General features: G+C 41.1%; 1 protein-coding gene across 1 annotated transcript in view; it reads right to left on the reverse strand.

Annotated features, from left to right (window-relative positions):
* Nucleotides 1-19,748: 19,748 nt before the first annotated feature.
* ugcg (UDP-glucose ceramide glucosyltransferase) overlaps nt 19,749-24,155 on the reverse strand; it is a 58,261-nt gene continuing 53,854 nt past the window's right edge. Inside the window, exons 8-9 of the mRNA XM_055632441.1 lie at nt 23,723-23,912; nt 19,749-22,384 (exon numbers count right to left, since the gene is read on the reverse strand). Of these exons, the coding sequence (XP_055488416.1) occupies nt 22,214-22,384; nt 23,723-23,912 (361 nt within the window). The 3' untranslated portion in view covers nt 19,749-22,213. The remainder of the gene's footprint in view (nt 22,385-23,722; nt 23,913-24,155) is intronic.

Consider the following 24,155-nt stretch of genomic DNA (forward strand, 5'->3'; position numbering starts at 1 on the left):
ATTGTTTTTTGAGAGTGTAGATTTAGAGCCAATGAGGAGTAGCTCAGTTTTGCTACTGTTGAGCTTTAGGTAGTTGTTTGTCATCTATATCTGTATCTCATGGAGACAGACAGTGAGAATACTGGAGGGGACAGTCGAAGTGGGCTTGGTGGACACATATATAGCTGTGTATCATCAGCATAACAATGAAAATGAATACCATGGTGCTGGAAAATGTTGCCAAGAGGGAGGAGGTAGATAATGGACAGTAGTAGCCCCAACACTGAACCCTGTGGAACTCTGTGGTGAACTATGGAACTTTCTGACCGCTAAATCTGAATCTGTATAAAATGTGTCCTATCTGCAAGGTAACAGGCAAACCACTGATACACAGTGCTACAGGCTCCAATGCTAGCCAGACGATCCATGAGGATGTGATGGGATATGGTATCAAAGGCTGCGGTGAGGTCAAGGAGGATAAAGATGGAGAGTAGACCTGAATCAGCTACACGGGGGAGTTTGTTTGTGATCTTAACCAGGGCTGTTTCGGTGCTATGTTTGGGGCGGAAGCCATGTTGGAATTGCTCAAAGATATTATTGTTTTCAAGGTAGGTCTGGCAGTTGAGATGAAACTACCCTCTCAAGAATTTTGGAAATGAATGGTAAGTTAGAAATAGGTCAGTAGTTGTTTTGGTCACTAGAGTCCAAACCAGGTTTTTTCAAGGTTGGTCTGATTATGGCAACTTTCAGTGAAGAGGGAACTATACCAGTGGATAGAGAGGAGTTAATAATGGAGGTGATCAGGGAAATAATAAAAGGCAGGCATGCTTTAACTCGTGTTGTGGGGATTGGATCAAGGTGACGTGGAGTTATTGGACTTAGTAATAAGTTCATAAATATGGTTTTCAGCTGGAAGACTGAAGTCACATAGGGCAATGGATGGGAATAGTTTCATGGTGCTTATTGAAGGTAACTCAGTCTGCATGATGTTGGCAGAGGTCAGCTGCTCGTGGATTGTGCTAATTTTGCAGTTGAAAAACTTCAAAAAAGCCGAGCATTGTTCATCGGAAAGGTTACTGTTCATATTGGCTTCAGGTGGTTTAAGTAGCTTTTTCACTGTGGAGAAGAGAGTTCTGGTATTTCCTTCACCTGTGCTGGTGATGTTTGCATAATAAGAGGTTTTAGCTATTGAAAGAGCATTTTTGTAGTGGTGTAGATGATCAAAATACATTTGTTTATCAACATCAAGTCCAGTCTTGGCGCAGAGCCTCTCCAAGCGCCGACCTAAAACTTTAAGCTGACGTAGTTCAGGTGTGTACCAGGGAGCAGTATGGGAGAATGAGACAACACGTGTTTTCAGAGGAGCTAGAGAATCAAGTGCAGAAAATAAAGTGTTGTTGTAGTAGTCCATTAGATCCGAGAGAACAGGAACGGGGTTCGAGGTAATTAAACTGCTGAGATCTTCTGGGTTAACATGTCTGATGTTGCGGTATGACATGATGCGATGCACCCTTGATTTACTGAGCGGTAGGCTGGTGTAGAATAATACAGCTTTATGGTCTGAGATGGGTAGTTCAGCAGAGGTGACGTTATATGGTGTAATGCCAGAACAACAAACTAGGTCAAGGATATGGCCCTTGGTGTGGGTTGTAAAATTGACATGTTGTGTTAGGTCAAAACAATCTAACATTTTTTTTAAATCTTTAGTAAAAATATTGTCAATGTTATCAAAATGAACATTAAAATCCCGCATTAGGATATTATTACTCAAGGGCTCACATGATAAACTGGCTACCTATTAATGTGCACCAATGTGTTAGCTATTGTGAGGGACAAATGTTGCCTCAGCAAATGCTTCACATTCTTTCTATTGATGCATTAATCTAAGCCAGAGCCAGAATAAATTAATGTCAATTTAGTCTTTATCACATGGTCCATCAAATTCTATTTTACCTCCTTTGATCTTAATTTGACCGAATGCACTGTTTTTCTTTCTTATTTCTATCCACATTCACTTTTCAAATGAGACACAGCCTCTGAAATGGAGGCAAAGGATCCAAGGCATGAACAAGAAGAGCCGGCCAGTTATCCCTGGAGCCCTGGACAGTAGAGATCCTGCACTCAATATGTTTAGATACCTCAGGCCACAGTTTAGTTTAGTTTAGTTTAGTTTAGTTTAGTTTAGTTTAGTTTAGTTTAGTTTAGTTTAGTTTAGTTTAGTTTAGTTTAGTTTAGAGATACAGTGAGGAAACAAGCCCTTCAGCCCACCGATTCTACGCCGACCCGCGATCCCTGTACCCTGGCACAATCCTACACACTAGGGACAATTTTCAGTCTTTACCAAAGCCAATTAATCTATAAACCTGTACCTCTTTGGGGTGTGGGGGGAAACCAGAGCATCCGGGGAAAACCCATGTGGTCACAATGTGAATGTGCAAACTGCGTACAGACAGCACCCATAGTCAGGATCGAACTCAGGTCTCTGGTGCTGTAAGGCAGCAACTCTATGGCAGCGCTTCTATGCCACCCAAGTTCCCTGGGAGCTTGAGGTGCATCAGTTGGCTAACACATTCTTACTATAGTGCCAGCAGAAAGGGAGGTGAATGGTGCTGTGGAATGCAAGGCTTTCTTTTCACCATGGACTCTTAAAAAATAATGCCTGAATTCTAAAGACTTTATCTTAGGAGGTGCATCCTTTTTCAGTAATAGTGATCACGTGGAGAATGCCAGGCCTTGGACAAGTCATGATGAATATCAATCTGAAAGCCACAAAATACTGGAGTAACTCAATGGGTAAGTCAGCATCTCTGGAGAACTTGGATAGTTGATGTTTCGGAATGGGACCCTTCTTCAGACTAGCTGACTTACTCCAGCACATTGTTTCATGTTTTGGAACAGTCTGAAGAAGCGTCCTAACCTGAAATGTCACCTATCCATGTTCTCCAGAGACCACTGGGTGGCGCCACCAATGGCTGCCTCGCCACCAGTCTGTCTGTCATTTCCTTCTTTGTCTTTAAATAGTATATGTTAAATGTATGTTTTTAGTGTTCTTTAGTTTGTTTTATGTGGGGGGTGGGAGGAAACTTTCTAATCTCTAACCTCGACGGAGATGCAATTTTTTTTCCGTATCATATCTCTGTCCGCACTGCGGCCTAACTTTGAGGACTGGGCGGCCTTTGCTGGGGACTGACTTTCGAGAGCTCCACCATGGGTGCCTATGGGACTATAACATTGCGGAGCCTGTGATCCCTTTGCCAGACATCGACCTCGGAACTTTAACCGTGGGTGCTTGCGGACTTAACATCACGGAGCCCATGGTCTCTGGTCAGAGACCGATATCGGGAACTCCAAGCCGCAGGAGTTTCGACCGCCCAGATGCGGAAGTTTCGACCGCCGGCTGCGGGAGCATTGATTGCCCCGACCGCGGGAGAAATAAAGTGGAAGAAGATTGGACATTTTTGCATTTCGTGTGAGTTAATGTGGGGAATCTGCTGTGGTGGATGTTTATGTTAACTTTTATGTATTTGTGTGTCTTGTTGCTTTTTTTGGAACGGTAATACGCATATCACTGTAATTGGTACATGTGACAATAAAAGACCATTGAAACATTTGAAACCTTTGAAACCTTCTCCAGACATGGTGACTGACCTGCTGAATTATTCCAGCACTTTGTAATCCAACATCTACAGTTCCTTGTTTCTACAAATCTGATAGCATTTGGTGTGTGATTTGGAAATGGGACTCAAAGTTGACCAAGTTCAAAGGTGACCAAGTTCTACAATAATGGTTTCTTGGTGGACAAAACACAAGGTGCTGGAGTAATTCAGCAGGTAGACAAAAACGCTGGAGAAACTCAGCGGGTGAGGCAGTATCTATGGAGCGAAGGAAATAGGCACCATTTCGGGTCGAGACACTACTGCAGACAGGTCCGGCAGCTTCTCTGGAGGACATTGACAGGTGACGTTATAGATCTTCAGTTACATCCCAACCCAAAATGTTGCTTGTCCATGTTCTCCAGAGAAGGGACCTGACCTGCTGAGTTACTCTTTGTGTTTTGCTCAAGGCTCCAGCATCTGCAGTTGCTTGCTTCTCCATTTCATGGTGGACTTGATTGCATTGCTGGTAGCAGCTGTGGAAATAAATAACAAACTGCAGATGCCCAAAACCTAAAATAAAAGTACAATGTTCGAAGAAACAGTCATCAGATTTTCTTCTGGCATAGAAGGAAATTATTTGGCCCATTGATTCTGTGGGGACAAGCAAAAGATCATCAGAAGACTAAACCATCCCATGCTGCAGACACTCATTTTGTGTTTACTGATGAATCACCCATGTCTATCGGCCCAAGTCCAGATGATTGAACTTATTGGTAAAGAAGACAAAAACATGATTGAAGGTATCAGTGGAGAAAAGTTTTAGGAAGGATATTTTGTTCTAGCGTGTTACTTTTCATTAACCACAATCACAAATCTGTTGCTCTAAGGCACAGGCGGAAAAAATATGTATTATTAATGTTCAAATCTATCAACAAACAGATCTGTCAACAAACAGTTGCAATATTGATGGAGGGATTAATATTGGCCAGGACTCTGGGAAGAACTCCCTTGCTCGTCCTCTAAGTAGTGCTCTTAGATTTTAATATTCGCCTGAGAGAACAGGCAGGGATTTAGTTTAAAGTCTCAGCTGAAGGACAAGATTCTTTGGACAAGATGCATTGGTGTGTCAGCTGAGATTATGGGCTGGAGTCCACATCTTCCGCCTCATTCATTAATTTACACCATTAGTTTACATGCTAGATTTTCACAATGTGTTCCAGGAGGCAGTCTTTGTCACATGGAGAGAATCAGCTATGTGATGCATCGGGAGTTTTGATCCTTAGGAGGCAATTCCCGTCAGGAATGGGAAACTGAAAAAAAAACCACGAGGGAGAAGTGAATAGAAGGCTCTACTGCAAGGGGGAGGAGAGGTTGTGGAGAGAAGCCTGAGAGGAGTAAAGAGCAACATTTGAGTTATATGAGCTTTTTTTCTGCAGTAGATAATTTGAAATGCTTAGTATCCTAGTCAGAAAGCTTACCCCTTTATTATGCTCAGCTGTAATAACTTGTGGTGCCAAAAGTCACAATTCGAAAAAGTATGCAGGAGACCAGTTATAAGAATTAAAGTGAGCCAGCAGAGCTTCTGTTCTCAATAAAGAACAGAGTGAAAGGGTACCCAACAAAGAACTTAGGAGAATCTTTATTTTCCCAGAAACTGGTACGAATGTGAAATTCACCCCCCACAGGGTGAGACTGAAGCAAAGAGTAGAGATGGATTTAAAGAGAAGCTGGATTGATCCCGGAGGGGAAAAGGAGTGGGAGGATGGTGACATGAAGGATGTCTGAATGGAGTTAAATAGCAGCAAAACTAACAAGTGCCAACACCAACACTGACTGTAAGACTGAACTATTTAATCAAGTATTTCTTAGTATGGTCATCATTAAACTCAAGTGTCTGCCAATGGTGACCATTGAACAGTGATGCAGCTTCATGACAACATCTGATGGGAGTAGGACTGATTGGGTAAACATTTCAAAAGGCTGCTCAAGAACGATGGGAAGATAGAGACACAAACAACTGCAAATGCTGTTTTACAAAATAGTTACTAAGTGCTGGAGGAACTCAAAGGATCAGGCAACATCTCTGGAGGACATTGATAGGCAACGTTTTGGGTCAGGACCCTTCTGCAGACGGATTGTAGTAGAGGGAGAAAGCTGGAAGAGAGGTGGGGGTGGGGTAAAACCTAACAAGTGATAGGTGGATACAAGAAGTGAGGGGGATTTCATTAGCAGATGAGATGAAAAGGAGACAAAATGATAAGGAGCAAAGTGGAGCCAGAGGAAGGGGACGGGATGAGGGGTGGGGAAAGGGGGGGTTGAGAGGGATATTGGGAGAAATGGGTATGTACTGGGGTGTGGTTCAGGAAATAAATGAAAAAAAGGGGGGGGGTGTACCTCCAGTAATATTGGAGAATTCAATGTTCTTACTAAACGGAATATGAGGTATTCTGCCTCCAGTTTGCATGTGGCCTCACTCTGGCAATTGAAGGGAGCTAGCACAGAAAGATCAATGTGGGAATGAGAAGGGGAATTATAATGGTCAGCAAATGGGAGATCCAGCAGACCTAGGCAGACTGAGCACGTGTTTGGTGAGAAAGATGGCCTTTCTCTCTGCTACATGAAGCTCAATGGAGAAAATGAACAAACCCACTGGATTGAAGGTGGAATCTTTCCCTCATACATACTAGCCCAGATGAATAGAAACATAGAAATTAGGTGCAGGAGTAGGCCATTCGGCCGTTCGAGCCTGCACCGCCATTCAATATGATCATGGCTGATCATCCAACTCAGTATCCCATCCCTGCCTTCTCTTCATACCCCCTGATCCCTTTAGCCACAAGGGCCACATCTAACTCCCTCTTAAATATAGCCGATGAACTGGCCTCAACTACCTTCTGTGGCAGAGAATTCCACATAATAATAGCCATTGCTTTGGAAAAATGTATGGTTAATAATTTTCACAAAGAGAGAGGGATGATATAATTTATAACTATTTTTGTTCTCCAGTTTTGATTATATTACACACTTCTTTCATGTCTTGCCAACAGTTTCTGCTCTCCAGACTCTGTAGTGTATTGATCTGTAGTAAGATTATGTCATTAGACTTATCAAGGAAAATTTCAAAGTTTAGAACACAGTGGGAAAATAAAGTGAAGTTTGCATATCTATCATTCTATACATGTGGACATACTTTTAGAGCGTGACAGGCTTTTAAAAACACTTATCAAGATGGGAATGGCATTAGACATCTCATGTTTGGAACCATTTATATGAAAGGCAAGCCATCTGGTTTTATTTTTGCCTCACGCACAACGATGGTTTAACAGGTCATATTCTATGTCTGGGAAACGCGGGCTCAGTAGCGGGTGTGGGCAGCTTCACATTTGATGCAGGATTGGGTCAAAACCAGATGTGAAGCCTTTTGTACCACAATACAACTTCATTTTTGCTTGTCTGTCAAAGAGGTGTCCTACAGTATAACCATATAACCATATAACCATATAACAATTACAGCACGGAAACAGGCCATCTCGACCCTTCTAGTCCGTGCCGAACACGTATTCTCCCCTAGTCCCATACACCTGCGTCCAGACCATAACCCTCCATTCCTTTCCCGTCCATATAACTATCCAATTTATTTTTAAATGATAAAAACGAACCTGCCTCCACCACCTCCACTGGAAGCTCATTCCACACAGCCACCACTCTCTGAGTAAAGAAGTTCCCCCTCATGTTACCCCTAACTTCTGTCCCTTAATTCTCAAGTCATGTCCCCTTGTTTGAATCTTCCCTACTCTCAGTGGGAAAAGCTTATCCACGTCAACTCTGTCTATCCCTCTCATCATTTTAAAGACCTCTATCAAGTACCCCCTTAACCTTCTGCGCTCCAAAGAATATTCACAGAGAATGCAAACCACATGTTCCGCCAAACTCCACCTTATGGGCCTGTCCCACTGAAGCGATTTTTTAGGCAATTGCCGGCAAATACAACATTCACCGAAGTCAGCACCGGCGACAACTTACGTCACCAGTCGACACCCTACGACATCCTGGCGACTGCCTACATTAACCTGGCGACAACCTACGACAGCACCTCCGTCAAGGTACACTCATTTGACGTCAAACCCAAGGTCACCACTGTCGCCAGAAAGACGCTATGACTCTTTGGGCGACTGAGGACACTACTCACAACCATACAGGCGACACCCCGGCGACCATGTGGCGACCACATAGTCTCCTGTAGTCGCCTAAAAAGTCGCCTAAGTGGGACAGGCCCATTACTCTCTCTTTCAATAGTTCTGTGTCGATCTCTGGTTGATAATTTCCCATGAAACTCCTTGGAATTTCCCATGAAATTCCTTGGCAATCTGGAAAAAGTGCTGTTTAAATAAACGCTGCTGTTACGTTGCATTTAATAATAACAACAATAATAATAATAATAATAATATCTTTTATTGTCATTGCACATCAGTGCAACGAGATTTAGTATGCAGCTTCCAACCGATGTAAAAATAAAATAAAATAAATTAAATAAATAAACTATGCGACGTGACCATCTGAGGGAGACAGTCCAGGGGGGATGGGGGGCACTCAGCAGGGCCAGTTCAGAGCCGCTATAGCTCTGGGAATAAAGCTGCTTCTGAGTCTGGAGGTTCGGGCGTAGAAGGCCTTGTAACGTCTGCCGGAGGGAAGTAGTTCGAACAGTCTGTTACAAGGGTGTGAGGAGTCTTTATGGATGCTGACGGCCTTCCTGAGGCACTGTGTGTGGTAGATGCCCTCCAAGGCTGGTAGCTGTGTCCCAATAATCCTCTGCGCTCTGTGGACGACGCGCTGAAGAGCTCTCCTCTCCGCCTCCGTGCAGCTGAGATACCACACAGAGATGCCATACGTTAATATGCTCTCTGTGGTGCAGTGGTAGAACGTTGTCAGCAGCTGTTGGGGCAGACCAGTCTTTTTTAATGTCCTCAAGAAGAACTGTCATTGCTGTTCCTTCTTGACCAGTGCAGCGGTGTTGGTGGACCATGTGAGGTCCTCTGAAATGTGAGTGCCCAGAAACTTAAAGCTGGAAACTCTCTCCACACTTTCCCCGTAAATGGAGATTGGGGCATATTCTCCATTATGGGACCTCCTGAAGTCAATAATCAGCTCCTTGGTCTTGGAGGTGTTTAGTGACAAGTTGTTACGTGCGCACCAGTCCGCCAGGTTCTGCACCTCCGCTCTGTATTTTGTTTCATCACCGTTGGTGATCAGCCCAATCGCTGTTGTGTCGTCTGCAAACTTCACGATGGTGTTGGTGTCGAATGCAGGAACATTTAAGGCAAAGATTTAAATTTTCACGTCTGGCTCATAATTATTTGCAGCCGCATGTAGATACAAACTAGGAGCCAGGAGTAGGTTATGTGGCTCCTTAACTCAGCTCCTTCAATCAATGAGATCATGGAATCTCAGTTCCACATGGTCCTTTCTCTTATCCAGATTTTATTAAGTTTTAATTTAGAGATACAGCCCTCCGGCCTACTGAGTCCGCATCAACCAGCGATACCCGCACACTAACACCATCCTACACACACTAGGGACAATTTACACATACACCAAGCCAATTAACCTACAAACCTGTATGTCTTTGGAATGTGGGAGGAAACCGAAAATCTCTGAGAAAACCCAGATGTTGCTGCTTTACAGCGTGGAGACATTGTTCCCTCTGGGTGATGAGTTTAGGACCAGGGATAATACTGTCTGAGGGTAGAGAACCTGCCCTTTTTGGAGTGAGCTAAAAATAAATTACATTCACGGAGTTGTGAATTTTAGTCTCAATTCTCAACCTCAGAAGTATATTATGGGCTGAGATTGATAGATATTTGGACAGGAGGATGAGATGGATGAAGGATTGACCAGAGAATTATTGAATGCCACATCAGACTCAAAGATCTGTGTAGCTACTCTCCCTCCCATTCTTAAAATCCTTAGATTCTAAAAGCATTGACTAAACAGCACCCACATCATTAGTAAAATACAATATAAAGGATAATGTATTATTGGATGTTTACATAATAGTTCTGCTCTTTGAAGCTTTAGCCAGCCTTCAGTTTGATATGTTTTATATTTTTAAGTGATTTGTAAATGTTGTACGGTTTCTGTTGTAACTCAATGGTTTACACTCTTGTATCTGAGGGGAAAGTTTGTCAGTTTCTCCTCATGAAAAACTTTTGCATAAAACCCTTGAACAACACTAGCGCTGGGGCTGTGCTGCGTCAGAATGAGATGTTGAACCATGGGTTTTCCTGATGGATAAAAAAGTTCTTGGCACATGATTAGGAAAAGCAGGGGAGATCTCCCGAATATCCTCACTAACATTAAATCCTTAACCCTTGATCTACCTAGAAATTAGATTGTATAATGCCCTGGTTCTGTGTGTCACAAAATCCACTAGCTATCAAGTATAAAATGCTAATGAAAATCATAAACCTAGCAAGATATACGAGGTCCCTCTGTTCATCTGATATGTAACATCCGATTCAGATTCAGATTCAATTTTAATTGTCATTGTCATTGTCAGTGTACAGTACAGAGACAACAAAATGCATTTAGCATCTCCCTGGAAGAGCGACCTCTGTTCATCTGATATGTGTCCGGGGGGGGTGTGGTGATATGGTTTAGATACGTTGTTGAAAGAGTGACAGTGCAGATCTGGGCACCTGCTGGTTCTCTTGAAGTTGCCTTCGGATGGTAGGAGGGTAAATGGCCTCTGGTGGGGTGAGAGCAGTCCTTGGCGATGCTGAGCGCCCTCCTGCAGACAAGTAGCTTTGCACTTGTATCCATGGAACCGGCCCGCCATGAATTTTTCACCACCCTCTGAGCCTTTCCTAGACAGAGCAGTTGCCATGCTACCGCACAGTTGGAGGATTGCCTCAGCGATGAGCCACTTCTGAGGAGACAGATGGACCTTCTTTCTCCTCAGGAAGGCTCCTGAATCAGTGTAGTATCCAAGAACTCGGAGATGTTGACCCCCAGGAACCTGAAGCTGCAACGTTTCTGACTGTTAATTCAGTGTGCGTGCCGCATCTGGACTTCCAAGTTACCATGAGCTCCTGTTAAGGGCCAGGTTGTTGTACCCACATGCTATAGGCTGGACCTCCTGCGGCCAGCTCATGCTGTTGTTTGAGGCCAAACCGAAGATACTTGATGATGGTGTTACACAAATGCTGGAGTCATAGGTGAAGAGGGAGCAGGACTTTGCACATATGTTTAGATCTGTACAAAGAGGCAGTGCAGATCTGGGCACTGCCTCTTGAAGTTGCATTCAGATTGGAATGGCCTCTGTGACCTGCAGATCGCTCCTGCAGAAGTAGGTTTGCATTGTATCCATAAAGGCCCGCCATGAAAGGGGGCCTCCCTGAGTTTCCTAGCCCAGCACTGGAGATTGCCTCAGATAAGCCACTTCACATTTTCCTGGCTCCGCAATCCATAGTACAAACTCCAAACCCACCGACGTTTCGGGTAGAGACCCTTCTTCAGACTGATGTCAGAGGATAGTGAGATACATAAATAAGGAAGTGTAAGGTGTGAAAATAGGACAAAGGGAATGGAGATCAAGAAAACTGTAGAATAGATCATTGTTCATTGTGAGAAGTAAACGACAAAGCAACCAGAGATAAAATGTAGTCGGAGACAGTAAGACTGGTCGGAGAACTGGGAATTTGACCGTAATCCATCATTTTCTTGTAGTATGACAAATTGTTTAATGTAGCAAGTAATGGAAAAGGCTGTATGTTGCTATAACAAGATACAGTATCATTTGTTGAAATTGTGGGTGGGTCCAACTTTTATTCCCACTATTTGCAAAATGCTTTGTGACACTGACATATGATATTTATATCAGAAGACAAATGGCATTCACACAGTGGCTATATTTCAAAACACTGCACGGTGTGTGAAGCACTTTGGGATGACAGGAGGCACTGGAAGGAGCTGCTAGAGTCCGTGTTCCTTTGTCATTTAATCATAGACTCAAGGAAGATGCATAACTCAAGGGGAGGCCTATCTGGCTGGGCCCCACCATCCAGTGGCCATAGCCCCGCAATTGAAGTAGTCACCTCACTTCAAGTACACATCTTTGGTTGTTTCAAACATGATGAAGGTTTCTCGCTTCCCACCCCCCTCCCCCCCCCCCACCCCCGCCCCCCCCCCCCCCACCCTCCCCCAAAACAGTGAGTCTCAGACTTCTGCTACCCCCCTGGATGAAAACATTTTGCTTTATCTCTCCTCTAACCCTTCCACCAAGTACTTTAAATCAACCCTCTGTGGCTTTTAACTGTTCTATTAAAGGAAATAGGTGTTTCCTGTTTATTACAGCAAGGCTCCTTATACTTCAGTATCCTTATACTGAGACCAAGGCAGGTCTCAGCCTACACTGCTGCAAAGAAACCACTCCAGCCACTTCAACCGTTACTCATCTATAATTTCCCAGCCTGGCTAATTGAAGGCAGCAGGACTGCAGCGTTGGGAGCATGTGGAGAGGGGAGATAACTGATGCAAACAGGACATTGTTAACCATCAAAATCTTAAACCCCACAAGAAAATCTCACTGAGCAACGTGCAGTCATTGTGCAAAAATAAGTGCTTGGGGTTGATAAGTTGAGGGTCAGCATTTATTTGAGACTGTGACGGCTTCCTACAATGCCTATGCTTTACCGCAGCTACACGATCTGCACCTCAGTGGGACTTGCATTCTCCTCCCAGTTTGACAGCTTTATGTTCAAACTCCACTGCAGTGGTGCTCCGGTGAGGTACAAAGGAACATTGCACTGGTGGCAGTGGAGCTTTGGAAGAGACGTACAGTTCAGTTGGTGATCCTGCATTACTTCCATATACAATATGGAACTTCAAGGCACAGCAAATGCCCCGCACTGATCTATCCTCCAATCCCCATTATCTCACATGGATGACAAGAACTTCCATGAAGAACATTCTTATCAGTGAGCCCCTTGAACACAAATTCCATTCTCTCCACTGAAAAGCTTAAAGAAAAGTGACAGCTAACTAAGAAACAACCTCTGGAGGACCTCAACAGACCAGGCAGCATCTGTGGAGGGAATTGGACAGACATATTTGAGTCAAAACCCTTCTGCAGATGGCTAGCTAAACTTCTCTAGCCATCACATCTGTCAACAAAACACAGTCATAGAGTCATCGGCCCAACTTGCCCACACCAACCGACATGTCCCATCTACACTAGTCCCACCTGCCTGTACATCCTTCTAAACCTATCCTATCCATATACCTGTCCAAATATCTTTCTGTCATGCTATGGAGTAAAGAAAACAATTAAAAGATTCGTAACAATTGAAAATAAATGAAGTGTAAAGGTTTTTGAAAGGATTAAGCTCGGCGTGATATTTACTCGGCATTGAAATTTGACAAACAAATCAATGCGTGGTAAAAGCTAGCTTCTTTCAGCTTCGGACGATAGCTAAAATAAAACAATTCCTCCAGTTTGATGACCTGGAAAAGATCATCCACACATTCATCTCCTCCCGCCTGGATTACTGCAACTCCCTTTACACTGGCATCAGCCAATCTTCCCTGTCCCGCCTGCAACTGGTCCAAAACGCCTCAGCGAGACTCCTGACGGACACCCGAAAAAGGGACCACATCACCCCGATCCTGGCCTCTCTCCACTGGCTCCCTGTGCGGTTCCGTATAAACCTCAAAATACTCCTCCATGGCTACAAAGCCCTCAATGGGCTTGCCCCCACCTACATAAAAAGTCTTCTCACCCACCACTCCACCTCCAGGCCCCTCAGATCGGCTGACTTGGGGTTGCTGAATATCCCACGGTCTCGGCATAAGCTCAGGGGCGACCGCGCCTTTGCGGTTGCAGCCCCTAGGCTGTGGAACAGCATCCCCCTTTCCCATCAGAACTGCCCCCTCCATCGACTATTTTAAGTCAAGACTAAAGGCTTATCTATATTCCCAAGCCTTTCCTGACGTCCTCTGAGTGAGGGCTACATGTATATATGTATGTAGTCTGTTTTGTTGTGCTATTCTTATAACAAATGTAAAGCACTTTGGCCAACAAGAGTTGTTTTTTAAATGTGCTATATAAATAAATATGACTTGACTTGACTTGACTTAAGCTCTTCCACCCATCAATGTTGGGCTCCATGAGAACTACAGAAGTGAATATAATCTATAAACTCCACGCAGGATCCTCTCAGGAAATTCAGTTATTTTGTCTTTTTGTCCTGAACTTCCTGATGTTTATACAAAGAAATGGCTACAGTTCCATGCAGAAAATCCTGATTAATATTTAACCTAATCACTGACAATGGGAGTGTGGCACGCAAATAATGACCATACTATTTATTACATTACCGATGCATCAAATGTTTGCTGTTTACTTTGAGAAACCATAAAAGATGCTACGTTGATACAGGTCTGGCTTTATCAAGTGGTATGTGGAAATTTATATAGCCTTACTATAAAATTATTACTAAATCTTGAATGGTGTAATAATTAACACAACAAATAATTCTGCTGGTGGATTCAGAGTTAGGCATTCATCTTTGATCTCTGGTGCTAGCTGTCTGCTAAGGTAGGTGTGATAACTGTACTCCATAACTTAATTGGAACTAAAAGATCAGGAAGCCAGATGGCACACAAGATAACATTAACTTTTATCCAAATGTCTTCTCTCTTATACCATTAAAATACTTTTTAATGTTGAATATTAAATCTCCCTTCAACCTCTATTGGTTTGAGACCAACAAAACTAGGTGACTGAAATTCATTACCTAATGTTATTCCAGGAAATATAAAATTGATCCATAATGTTCCACATTGTGGTGAAACAATCCATCATGGAATGGCAATACATAATTACAAATCAGAATGGCCCAACTTGGAGGGAAACTGCAGGTGATGGTTGAAACTCCAAAAGGTGTAGAAATCTGAAATAAAAACAGATAATGCTGGAAAAACTCAGACCAGGCAGAATCAGTAGAGAGAGTTATCTTTTCGTTGAAGGCCCTTCATCAGAACTGTAAAGATTAAAATATGTCATGAATGTTTAATTGCCATTGCACTGGGAACAGAATGAAGGAATCATTACTAAATTTGATAGGATGAGACCAAGGTGAAGTGTCATTGATATCTGAGATATTCCCTTTGTCCTATCCAGCCCTATCCACCTACTTTGCAACTTACAAATAATTTGTTCACTCACCTCCCAATTCTGATGAAAGATCTTTGACTGAAATGTTCTGTTTCTCTTTAAGTCATGCTGTCTGACCCTGACATGCTGAGCCTTACAAATGAAAGGTCGTGTTCCAAGTGCTTTGCTAACCGTCAACCATTTGCAATGCCACCTTCAGGATCTCTGGACATCCTCCAAGGTCCCTCTTTTCATGAATGTTCCCTGAGACCCTGTTATTCATGGTATGTGTCCTTGCATCTTTAGTACTCCCAAAGTGCATCACCTCAATATTATCTGGATTGAACTCCATCTGTCATTTATCAGCTCATTTCACTAACACGTTGGCATTACTGTAGCCTAAGACTACCTTCCACACTGCCCACATATCCGCCAGCCTTTGTGTCATCTGTGAACATATAATCATGCCTCCTGTACCCACATCATTCACGTACACTATAATACAAACAGCAATGTTTCCAGCACCAATCTTATTAATGAATACAACTCTCTACAATCAATCACCCTCTATTTCCTATTGCCAAGCCAGTTTTGGATCCGGTTTGCCAGATTGCATGGATCCCAGGAGCCATAACCTTTTAGACTTAATCTTTTAGACCCAACCTTTTAGAACCTTAACCAAAACCTTATTGAAATTCATGTAAATCACATTTGGTCACCTCTTCAAACAATATAATCAGATTGGTAAAACAGCATCTGTTCTTGACAAAGACCATGTTGGCTGTCTCTGATTAGACTCTGTCATTCCAAGTGATCGTTAAACCTGTCCCACATCCAATATCTTCCCCACTACTGATGTTAAGCTCACCGGTCTGCAGTTGTCAGGGTTTTTCCTTCATGGAAAGGTTCCTGTTCTCCAATCAACAGGATCTTCACATGATCAGCGAGGTTTTAGAAATCTCAGCTGTAGGATATATGCAGGGCAAAAAAAATGCTTCCTACATTTAAAAGAAGAGGCGATTCTTCATCTTTGATTTCCTTAATTACAGAGAGAACAGACAGGAAATTGAACATATGTTGTGCCGAACTGAAAAGGCATTAGCATTCTCCGAGATGAACAAAACAGTGGGTGTTGTATGTCCTGTCCATGGCTGTTTGAACTATTTTAGTGAAAACTGCAGGGCAAACTATGTGCAAATAGTCAGCCATTAAGAGTCTACATTGCTGCTTGTAATTTAGCCCTAATAACAAACTTCTATTAAAAGCTGAAAACCAGATCCTTGAAACATGTGTTGCTTTTCTGTAAATCTGATGAAAGAAATCTATACACTGAAATGTAAAGGACTCAATTTTAGAGTTAAAATAACTTTTGAATCTGTTTCCAACTTGTAAAGCAGTGATTTTCTGATGAAAGCCGGCAAGCAGCTGTTTGTATCTGAATTGCACCCTTTTTTGACGTTGAATTACAGAACAGAATGGGAAATAGTTGAAGGGTTAGTACCACTGGGGAAAGAGCCAGGCAGTGGGACTAACTGTATTGGTCATAAAAGATGCCATGTGCTTATTATCTACAAAAGCACAGTGCACCTTGAATTTTCACTGCCATATTTGCAGACAATTCTTCCATTTTTCTTTCACTTTCATTATCTGTTACAATAATTTTCTAATTCGATTGGACCCACCTGCTGCCTGAAATGTCACCATAGATAAGACCTTCAGACTACTTGATTGGCTGCTAAATATTTTTGATAGGCATTCCAGGGTTGTAAATCCTTTCTACTCTCATTCTTGCACCAGCTTTCATTTAAAATATAGTTTCTGTCAATGTTTCCTGTGGTCATTCAGTCAAAAATAGTTCATTGATGTTTCTATAGAATTTCTATAGAATTTATATATTGAGCACAACTATTAATCTTCAAGGCAGGCAAATAAATAATCAAGACAACAGCAAATATTTTTCTATCCCTGTTCAGAATGGAACGAGTACTGATTTAAAATAATTGGCATTAGAAAGTCAGAGGGAAGTTATTTTAACTCTGCAATCTTTGGGAAGAATATACCAACACGGAGGTGGAAGCAGATGTCATGATAACATTGAAAAAGGAAAATAATTAATACATAAAAAGTAAGTACATTGCAGGACAGTGGAGTTAGGAGCAATGGGGGTGGAGGAAGAGGATGTGGGCAAGGATGGATTGCATGTGTCAGAGGATAAGTGGTGGAACTAATTGGATAGATGTTTGTGAAACCTGACATTAATACAATGGGTTGAATGTCATCTTTGTATGCTGTGGGGATTCTGTGACTCAATAATTTGCACAATTACAATAAGTCTCATAGAAAAATTCACATTGCAATAAAAACATAGGCCTCTCATTGGCTTTAATCATGCCAAACATCTTTTAGATATAAAATGTCACATGTCTGCCCTGTGGTGCAAATACATCCAATAGAAATTCCACGGTTCAGACAAATAGTAAAACCTACGCAGAACCCGGTAAAAGTGCAGACCATTGGGGAACATCAATCCAGCATTGATCTGCCTCTTGTGCGACTAAATTTTCACCAGGCAACATCTGGTTGTGTACTACAGGTATGGGTCAGGGGGTTTGGAAGTTTTTGAGAAGGGTATGTAGCCCCTTTGTGTCTTTTAGTTTTCTTTTTTTGAATGGCTGTAAGGGAATCTATTCATATCTTTCTAAAGAGCAGCCATGAATTGCAATAAAGTACTGCTTTTTTTAATCTAAGTAGGAGGGTATATAAATTCTATTGCAGTCACTTACATTTGATACAGAATATAGCAACAGCTACATATTTATGGACTCACATAGAATTATATTGCAAAGGAGGAATGCAGTCCTGTGTATCCATGCTGGCTCTCTCCAAAACAGCCCCATTCCCCTGCTTTTTTCCCCCAACAGTCCATACATTAGTGCCAATCCTCCATCTTTGAAGGAGGGGATTGCCAGATAGCATTCTATATCCTGCTTAAGAAATGATTTAGTTGTTTGTCAATAGTCTTCAACTGGACACCAAGCTTTTCTGCAAAAGAAGAAAGCTGAATGGTGAAACAGGCACAAGGGGGCCAAATGGTTGATTTGAGTTATTTGACATTATTCCTAATTATTTGGCTTAGGGAGGGTGATACTTTAACCAAATCTCAGAGCGAAACAATGGAATTAACTGGATTTGGCTTTACCCATTCCTGACCCATATGTCCACCTCCCAAAACATCACATAGGGATGAATGTGCTGCCATTCACCTAGTCAACATGCAACACTTGTTACAATCTTTGAAATGCAGAGGAAGATACACCTCCCCTCTCCGAATCCTCTCCTTTTTATACTTGTACAAGGCTATGTGGTTCTGTACTTCCCACTTTGAAGGCATCATTCCTCTTGTTCCATGACTTTGTCTAGGAAGCCAACGCATGTCCCACCTCTATCCATGCTCAGACTCATTAGCTCCCTTAAATCACCATTCAGCCAACATGCTTGGAGAGCTCTCTAGATATTGGATGGCGTAACGGGATGAGGAGTTTCTCTGAATGTTGATTCTGCCATCTCCACTGGGTAAAATCATTATGTCCTCTAATGGGGGAGTGGGGGGAGAGGGAGGAGGGATTGATGTGGAGAGTATGAGAATATGGAAATAAAGCTCACATCTACTATTGAACAATTCCAGCTGCACTTATGAGCTAGAGATTGCACTATCCATGTTATCTTGCGGCGAAAGCAATATGTTAGATAATATGTGCTTGCTCGACAAATAGCAATTGAAAGTCCAACACATTGCTCATATCTGCCTTAGTGTCTGGAACAGTATAACACAGGTCAATTCTTATCCCAGCCTATGTTTACTATCTGGAAATGTACAAAAGAAAGCATATAAAGCAAGTAAAGAGATTATATTTTTACTGACAATATATCTATTGAACTAGGCTCCTCAGATTAGCAGATGATACTTTCAGACTTGTTTGACATCCAGTTCAGATAAATAGAAACTTCACCCAGCTAGTGAAAAGGCCAAAGTCTTTGGCTGTGGACTTTGTTACAAATTTTGTTTCCTAACTGTTGACACCAACCATCTCTTTGACGAGTGTCTGAAATGGAATGAGTTGGTTTGCAACCTTGATGTGTGACACAAAATTACGTTTCCATGCCATCACTGAAAATCATTATTTGCTCCTCTGTAGATCACTTGACTCCATTCCTGCCTCAGCTTCTCTGTGGCTGAAACTATTCTTCAAGCCATTATGTCCCTTGACATGCTTTATGAATTTGAGACCATCCAAAAATCTGCCACGGTTTCCTAACATGCAGCAAGGTGTGTCATCCACCAATTAATCTAGTTTACTGCTCCACCCCAAGGTAATAACTTGATTTTAATATCAGGTTAAATAATAACACGTTTAGAATTCTCACTAATAATAACGAGTAATAGCTTCATTCATTTATAGGGTAAGTGATAGCTTGATTCATTTTTTTTCATTCTTCCTATTAGTTCCCTCCTTACTTTCTCCATCATATAACACTTCAAAATGATATTTCTCCAAGTCTCCGGGGAGAGAGGTCGCTAAGATCAAAGGGGACCCAGCGTTTGGGAGGGGGGGGGGCGCAGAGAACAAGGGTAACAGTGGGTGGAGATGGGGTGTGGGCGACAAAGGGACCAACAATATTTAAGGGTACTTTGTAACTTTCTCTGCACCTTGTGGCAATTGTTTTGTGCAAAATATTTCAAAATCAGGAGGGTTGAGCAATTCTTCTTCTCACTTGTTTAAGAAGGGTCTCAACCCGAAACGTCGCCTATTTCCTTCGCTCCATAGATGCTGCCTCACCCGCTGAGTTTCTCCAACATTTTTGTGTACCTTCATCTCACTTCCTGTTTATATACCACTTATGCTCTTCTACAACTTATGTTCAGAAAGAAGGTATGGAAATATTTAACAAGAATCTGGAGGTTTGGATGATCCTTTGAATTTGAGAGATGTTATTGCAACAAAAAGGCACGAAACAATGTGACCACTTGATTTTTTTTAATAACAATTAAAACATGAACACTATACGTTATGTCTTATACCACTTCATAAAGCAGTGACAAATAATTCATACAAAAACTATTCACATTACAGCTACATTCAAATCAGTTTTATTCAGTAAAAAGTTGAATGTACAATTCATATCTCGGAATATATAGTCTTCTGAAGCAAAATTTTTCACTGATTAAGCGCTTAATGGAAGAGTCTGGAACACAATGCAAAGTTGACAATTAAATAAAGCACATTTGTTTTTCTGTGTTTGCTTATGTACATGGCAATGTCAGGTCACTTAATAGCAATCTCAGATTTAAACCAACAAGGACAAAGCGGATACATTCTACATGACTTTCGTCACCACATATTATTCCAGGGTTGTACAAGGCTCATATTTAATATGTAAAACGCCCATTTGAGAGGCACAATTACTGGGACCCTTTTAGCACAGATGGTGTGATGATATACAGCGTAACATTATAACAAAGTTGAAACAAACCACTATTGGTGTTGACATTACTCTTTGTATGCTTTGTTCTTGCAATGAATAGAAATAGACAAATGGCTCAATAAGTTATGAATATCATGAGATTGTGCATTAGAGACACTTCATTTTCAGCTAAGCCAGTTTCAGAGGTGCCTCACATTGCTTTGTAATTGCAGAAGTGATTTTATTTTTACCACTTCCACTATGTAGTTTGTTTTGAAATTTACAGCTGAAATGTCATGGAAAAAAACCAGCATTAAATTAGGTTGCAAGTAAAATTCTCATTTCAGCACAAGTCAGGCTAACAAAAATTGAGTTGCTTAAAAAAAGCAATTGCATACAATTACACACGGTCAATAGTAAACAGCAAAGCGCAAATGACTTTAAATCTTAAAACAAATGGATCACAACTAGACAGTATCCTCAGGATTCACCCAATTCATGCCAGTGGATGGATGGGGTGGGAGCATATATACAAAACGTTATACTTGAGCTGCGCAATGGTTATTGTGAATGACCCTTCAAACCAATAAAATGATATCATAAGGGTAACGGTTAGAATAAAAATGAGGCACGGGTGGCATCAGCAGTAATATTATAAGCTAAAATTTGTCTGGCCACTGTTGAACCAGATTGTCTGAGCTTAAAGTGCATCATTCACCGTAATGCTGCTTGGAACAAAAATCACTTACACAATGGATCTGACTGCCCAGCAGTGATTTATGAGTAAACCGATTATTAAAAAATAATGCAAAGTTTTAGTTGTTGCTCAGAAGGCAAATCAATTTGAAAAGTCATATTATATGACATATACATTATGCCCATCCATCCCTATTCTAACACAAATTCTGCACAAGGTTCAGAGCATAGACATTCCTCAGTCTCACCCCTACATTTTCAAGCATACACAGAGCACTTTCACCCCCAGCCCCAGTTTTTCACAGATCTAGTTCACCACAACAATTGATTATAACAAAAAGCTCAGTAAATTCAATTCTTTGAATACAAACATCAACACGTAGCCTGGGGAAGAAACTCAACTGCATGCACAAGTTTTTTTTCCAAAAAAAAAACATTAATACGCTACACATACTAAATGAGTCTTCATTAATGTAGTCTAGATTGAGATGGCAATAATAAAAATAACATTAGCAGACCCAGTTTGACAATTTTGAATTAGGTGTTGCAGTCGTAATTATAACCCCATACAAGGACTCCCCACCTATTAAACATTATTCCATTCTGCAAATGACTACTCCATATTTACAAATGATCTAACACGAAAGGCAAGGTTGTAAATTGAAGACATCCAATCGCATTTTGTCTTGAACTGTATTATCATTCTCTGAGCTGAAGATAGTATGCAGCCTCGTTTCTTTGATTCTTTGAAAAGGGCTACTTAACTGCTGAATAGCAACATTAAAAACTAAAAGCTAATGCACATGCAGAGATTACCATTACAGTTGTTCCAGAAGATTGCAGATAAAATTATCAAACTTAACCTCACTTTTGGTCATTTCTTAAGGCCAAAAAGTGCCTGTTTATCAGCCACCCCAATATTTTTTAAACTATAATTTTACATTAGATAGTTTGCATCAGAATAGCATTTACCCTTTAAGCTTTTTTTTTTTTAAATATATACCCAAGTGCAGTGTCGTTTGATGTCTGAAAAATCTCCAAACCTAACATTTGAAGAAATTGTATTTCATGCATGCACCTGGTTTATATTAAAAATAATAATTTTAGTTGTCTAACCCACAATTTTGCAAGATGATAGAGAAACATGTATTTTTGGCCTTCAGAGCTCCTCCAGTTATATGTTTTAATTTCAGCTGCAAGTGTCAGGCAAATAAATTAACTCAAAATACTAGGATACACAAGTAAAAACTATTGAATGTAGAACTATTTAAAAGTCTTTGTACAATCATAATACTTTTCTTCATTTATACAATCAGGAACACGGTGTTCATACATCAATAATTTCTTCAGCTGTGCCACCACAGCGCAGTTTGTAGCGACCTGTCCGCCAACTTATGGTAGGATCCCAAAGGGCAGACAAGAATATATATATTGTCATCGATTCTCTGATAAACCAGGCAACTGCATAATCAAGTTTTGAGAAACACAAAGGTCCACCCTGGATTGGAAGTGGGGTTGGAGAAGAGAAAACAAATTATTAATATCTCTGCAGTATTCAATAAAAGATGTGCATTTAAAATATGTAATGGCAATACACAATGTAAAATGAATTGCTAATGCTTAATTTTGGAAAGAAACTGCCACCCAATTCCCATGGTTTCTTCAATGCTAATTATATAAAGTATTGACCAGATCTCATCAATTGAAATGTGAAGGCCCTGCATTTCTAAGTTTACATATGCCAGGCTTCCAGGGAACATCACAGACTAGTTTGCTTATTTATTTTGTTGCTGATTGTGGTAGTTTGATATGTACAATTTGGCTGTCATGTTTTCCTCCATTCCATACTTCATGGGTTTTGAATTACCCAAAATCAGGCTAGCCTCGAGTATTAAATTGTTTCCAGAAGTAGCTTTTGTCCGTATGTTAGAAAATACAACAAAAACATTCATTTGATATGGTAACCACACGTCCACAGTTTCATAATCAATGACATCTAAAACATAGAAGACTGATAAGAAAGAACAGTTACTAGCAGTGGAGAAAGAGGGGAAATTAATTTTACTGCTCATAGGAACAAAGGTATGTATGTACATCGGACATTTGGATAAAAATATTATGGGATTTAATAATAATGTTTATATACAAGGATGTCCATAAATATGGCAATCATAATCCGGGGACGGCCTGGGTTTATTTTTAATCTATTGTATTCTACATGCATTCTGTAGTTATTTAAATGCCTACAGGAGAGGGATGGAATTAAGGATGTGGAGATGTGGAAAGTGGAAATTCTCTGAATATTCCAAACCCATTACCGCCCTTTTGCAGGGTACACATTGTTGTACTATCATTTTTTCTATTGAACTAATTCAAATGAAATCATAATGTTCCAGTGGAAAATGCATTAATAAAATCACCCTAGCAATGGACAACCCCCCCCCCCCCCAAGCAATTAAAAAAAAACATAATTTGCTGAACAAACATTGGAAAATGCAAAGGAAATTCAAAGATCAGCAAACTGAACATTGCTCCAAAGTAAATCTGTACAGTTAATATCCTGTAGATGGTTTTATGACCCACACCAATTGACATTTAGTTCAACTGAAATATTAATTGAAAATCTAGGACAGGGTTTGTTTACCCTAATTTTCTTTCCTACAGCATTATTTTTCTAAATATACAAACACTGCTCCCTCTTAGCTCAACTAGGGCACAGGTTTTCCATAATAAATTAAAAACAGGTTATGTAGATTCCCCCCCCCCCCCCCCCCCACTCCCCCCCCCTCCGAGATGAATTTAATGTGGTCTGAATCAGTCAGAATTACATACATACCTGGATTCCTCTAAGCTGGATGTAATCAGATATGAACCACGCCAAGCAGTGACACATGAAAAACACCATGATGTCCCATTTGAAAACATGATGAGCTGCCCATCCAATTATTAAACTTGCAACAAAGCACTCAGAGATCGGTTCGCATATAATTGTAGCAGGCAGCATGTTGATACGCAATTTTGACCACCTTATTGAGAAGAACAGCAAAATATTAGACTGTCAACAATACGCTTCATCATGTTTCCCCCTATTTAACACAATGTTCACTCTCTCTGAGGTTGCAAGTTCCACTTTAGATTCCCGAGCACTAAATCTGTGCTGGCTCTCTATTGTCGTACTGAGAGAATGCTTTACAATTGGAAGTGCCATCTTTTGGATTCAACAAAAACCTCATCTCTTCTCCCAAGATAGACAAACAATTTACAAAGGC

This window comes from Leucoraja erinacea, chromosome 3 (genome assembly GCF_028641065.1).
Source record: "Leucoraja erinacea ecotype New England chromosome 3, Leri_hhj_1, whole genome shotgun sequence".
Taxonomy (NCBI): domain Eukaryota; kingdom Metazoa; phylum Chordata; class Chondrichthyes; order Rajiformes; family Rajidae; genus Leucoraja; species Leucoraja erinaceus.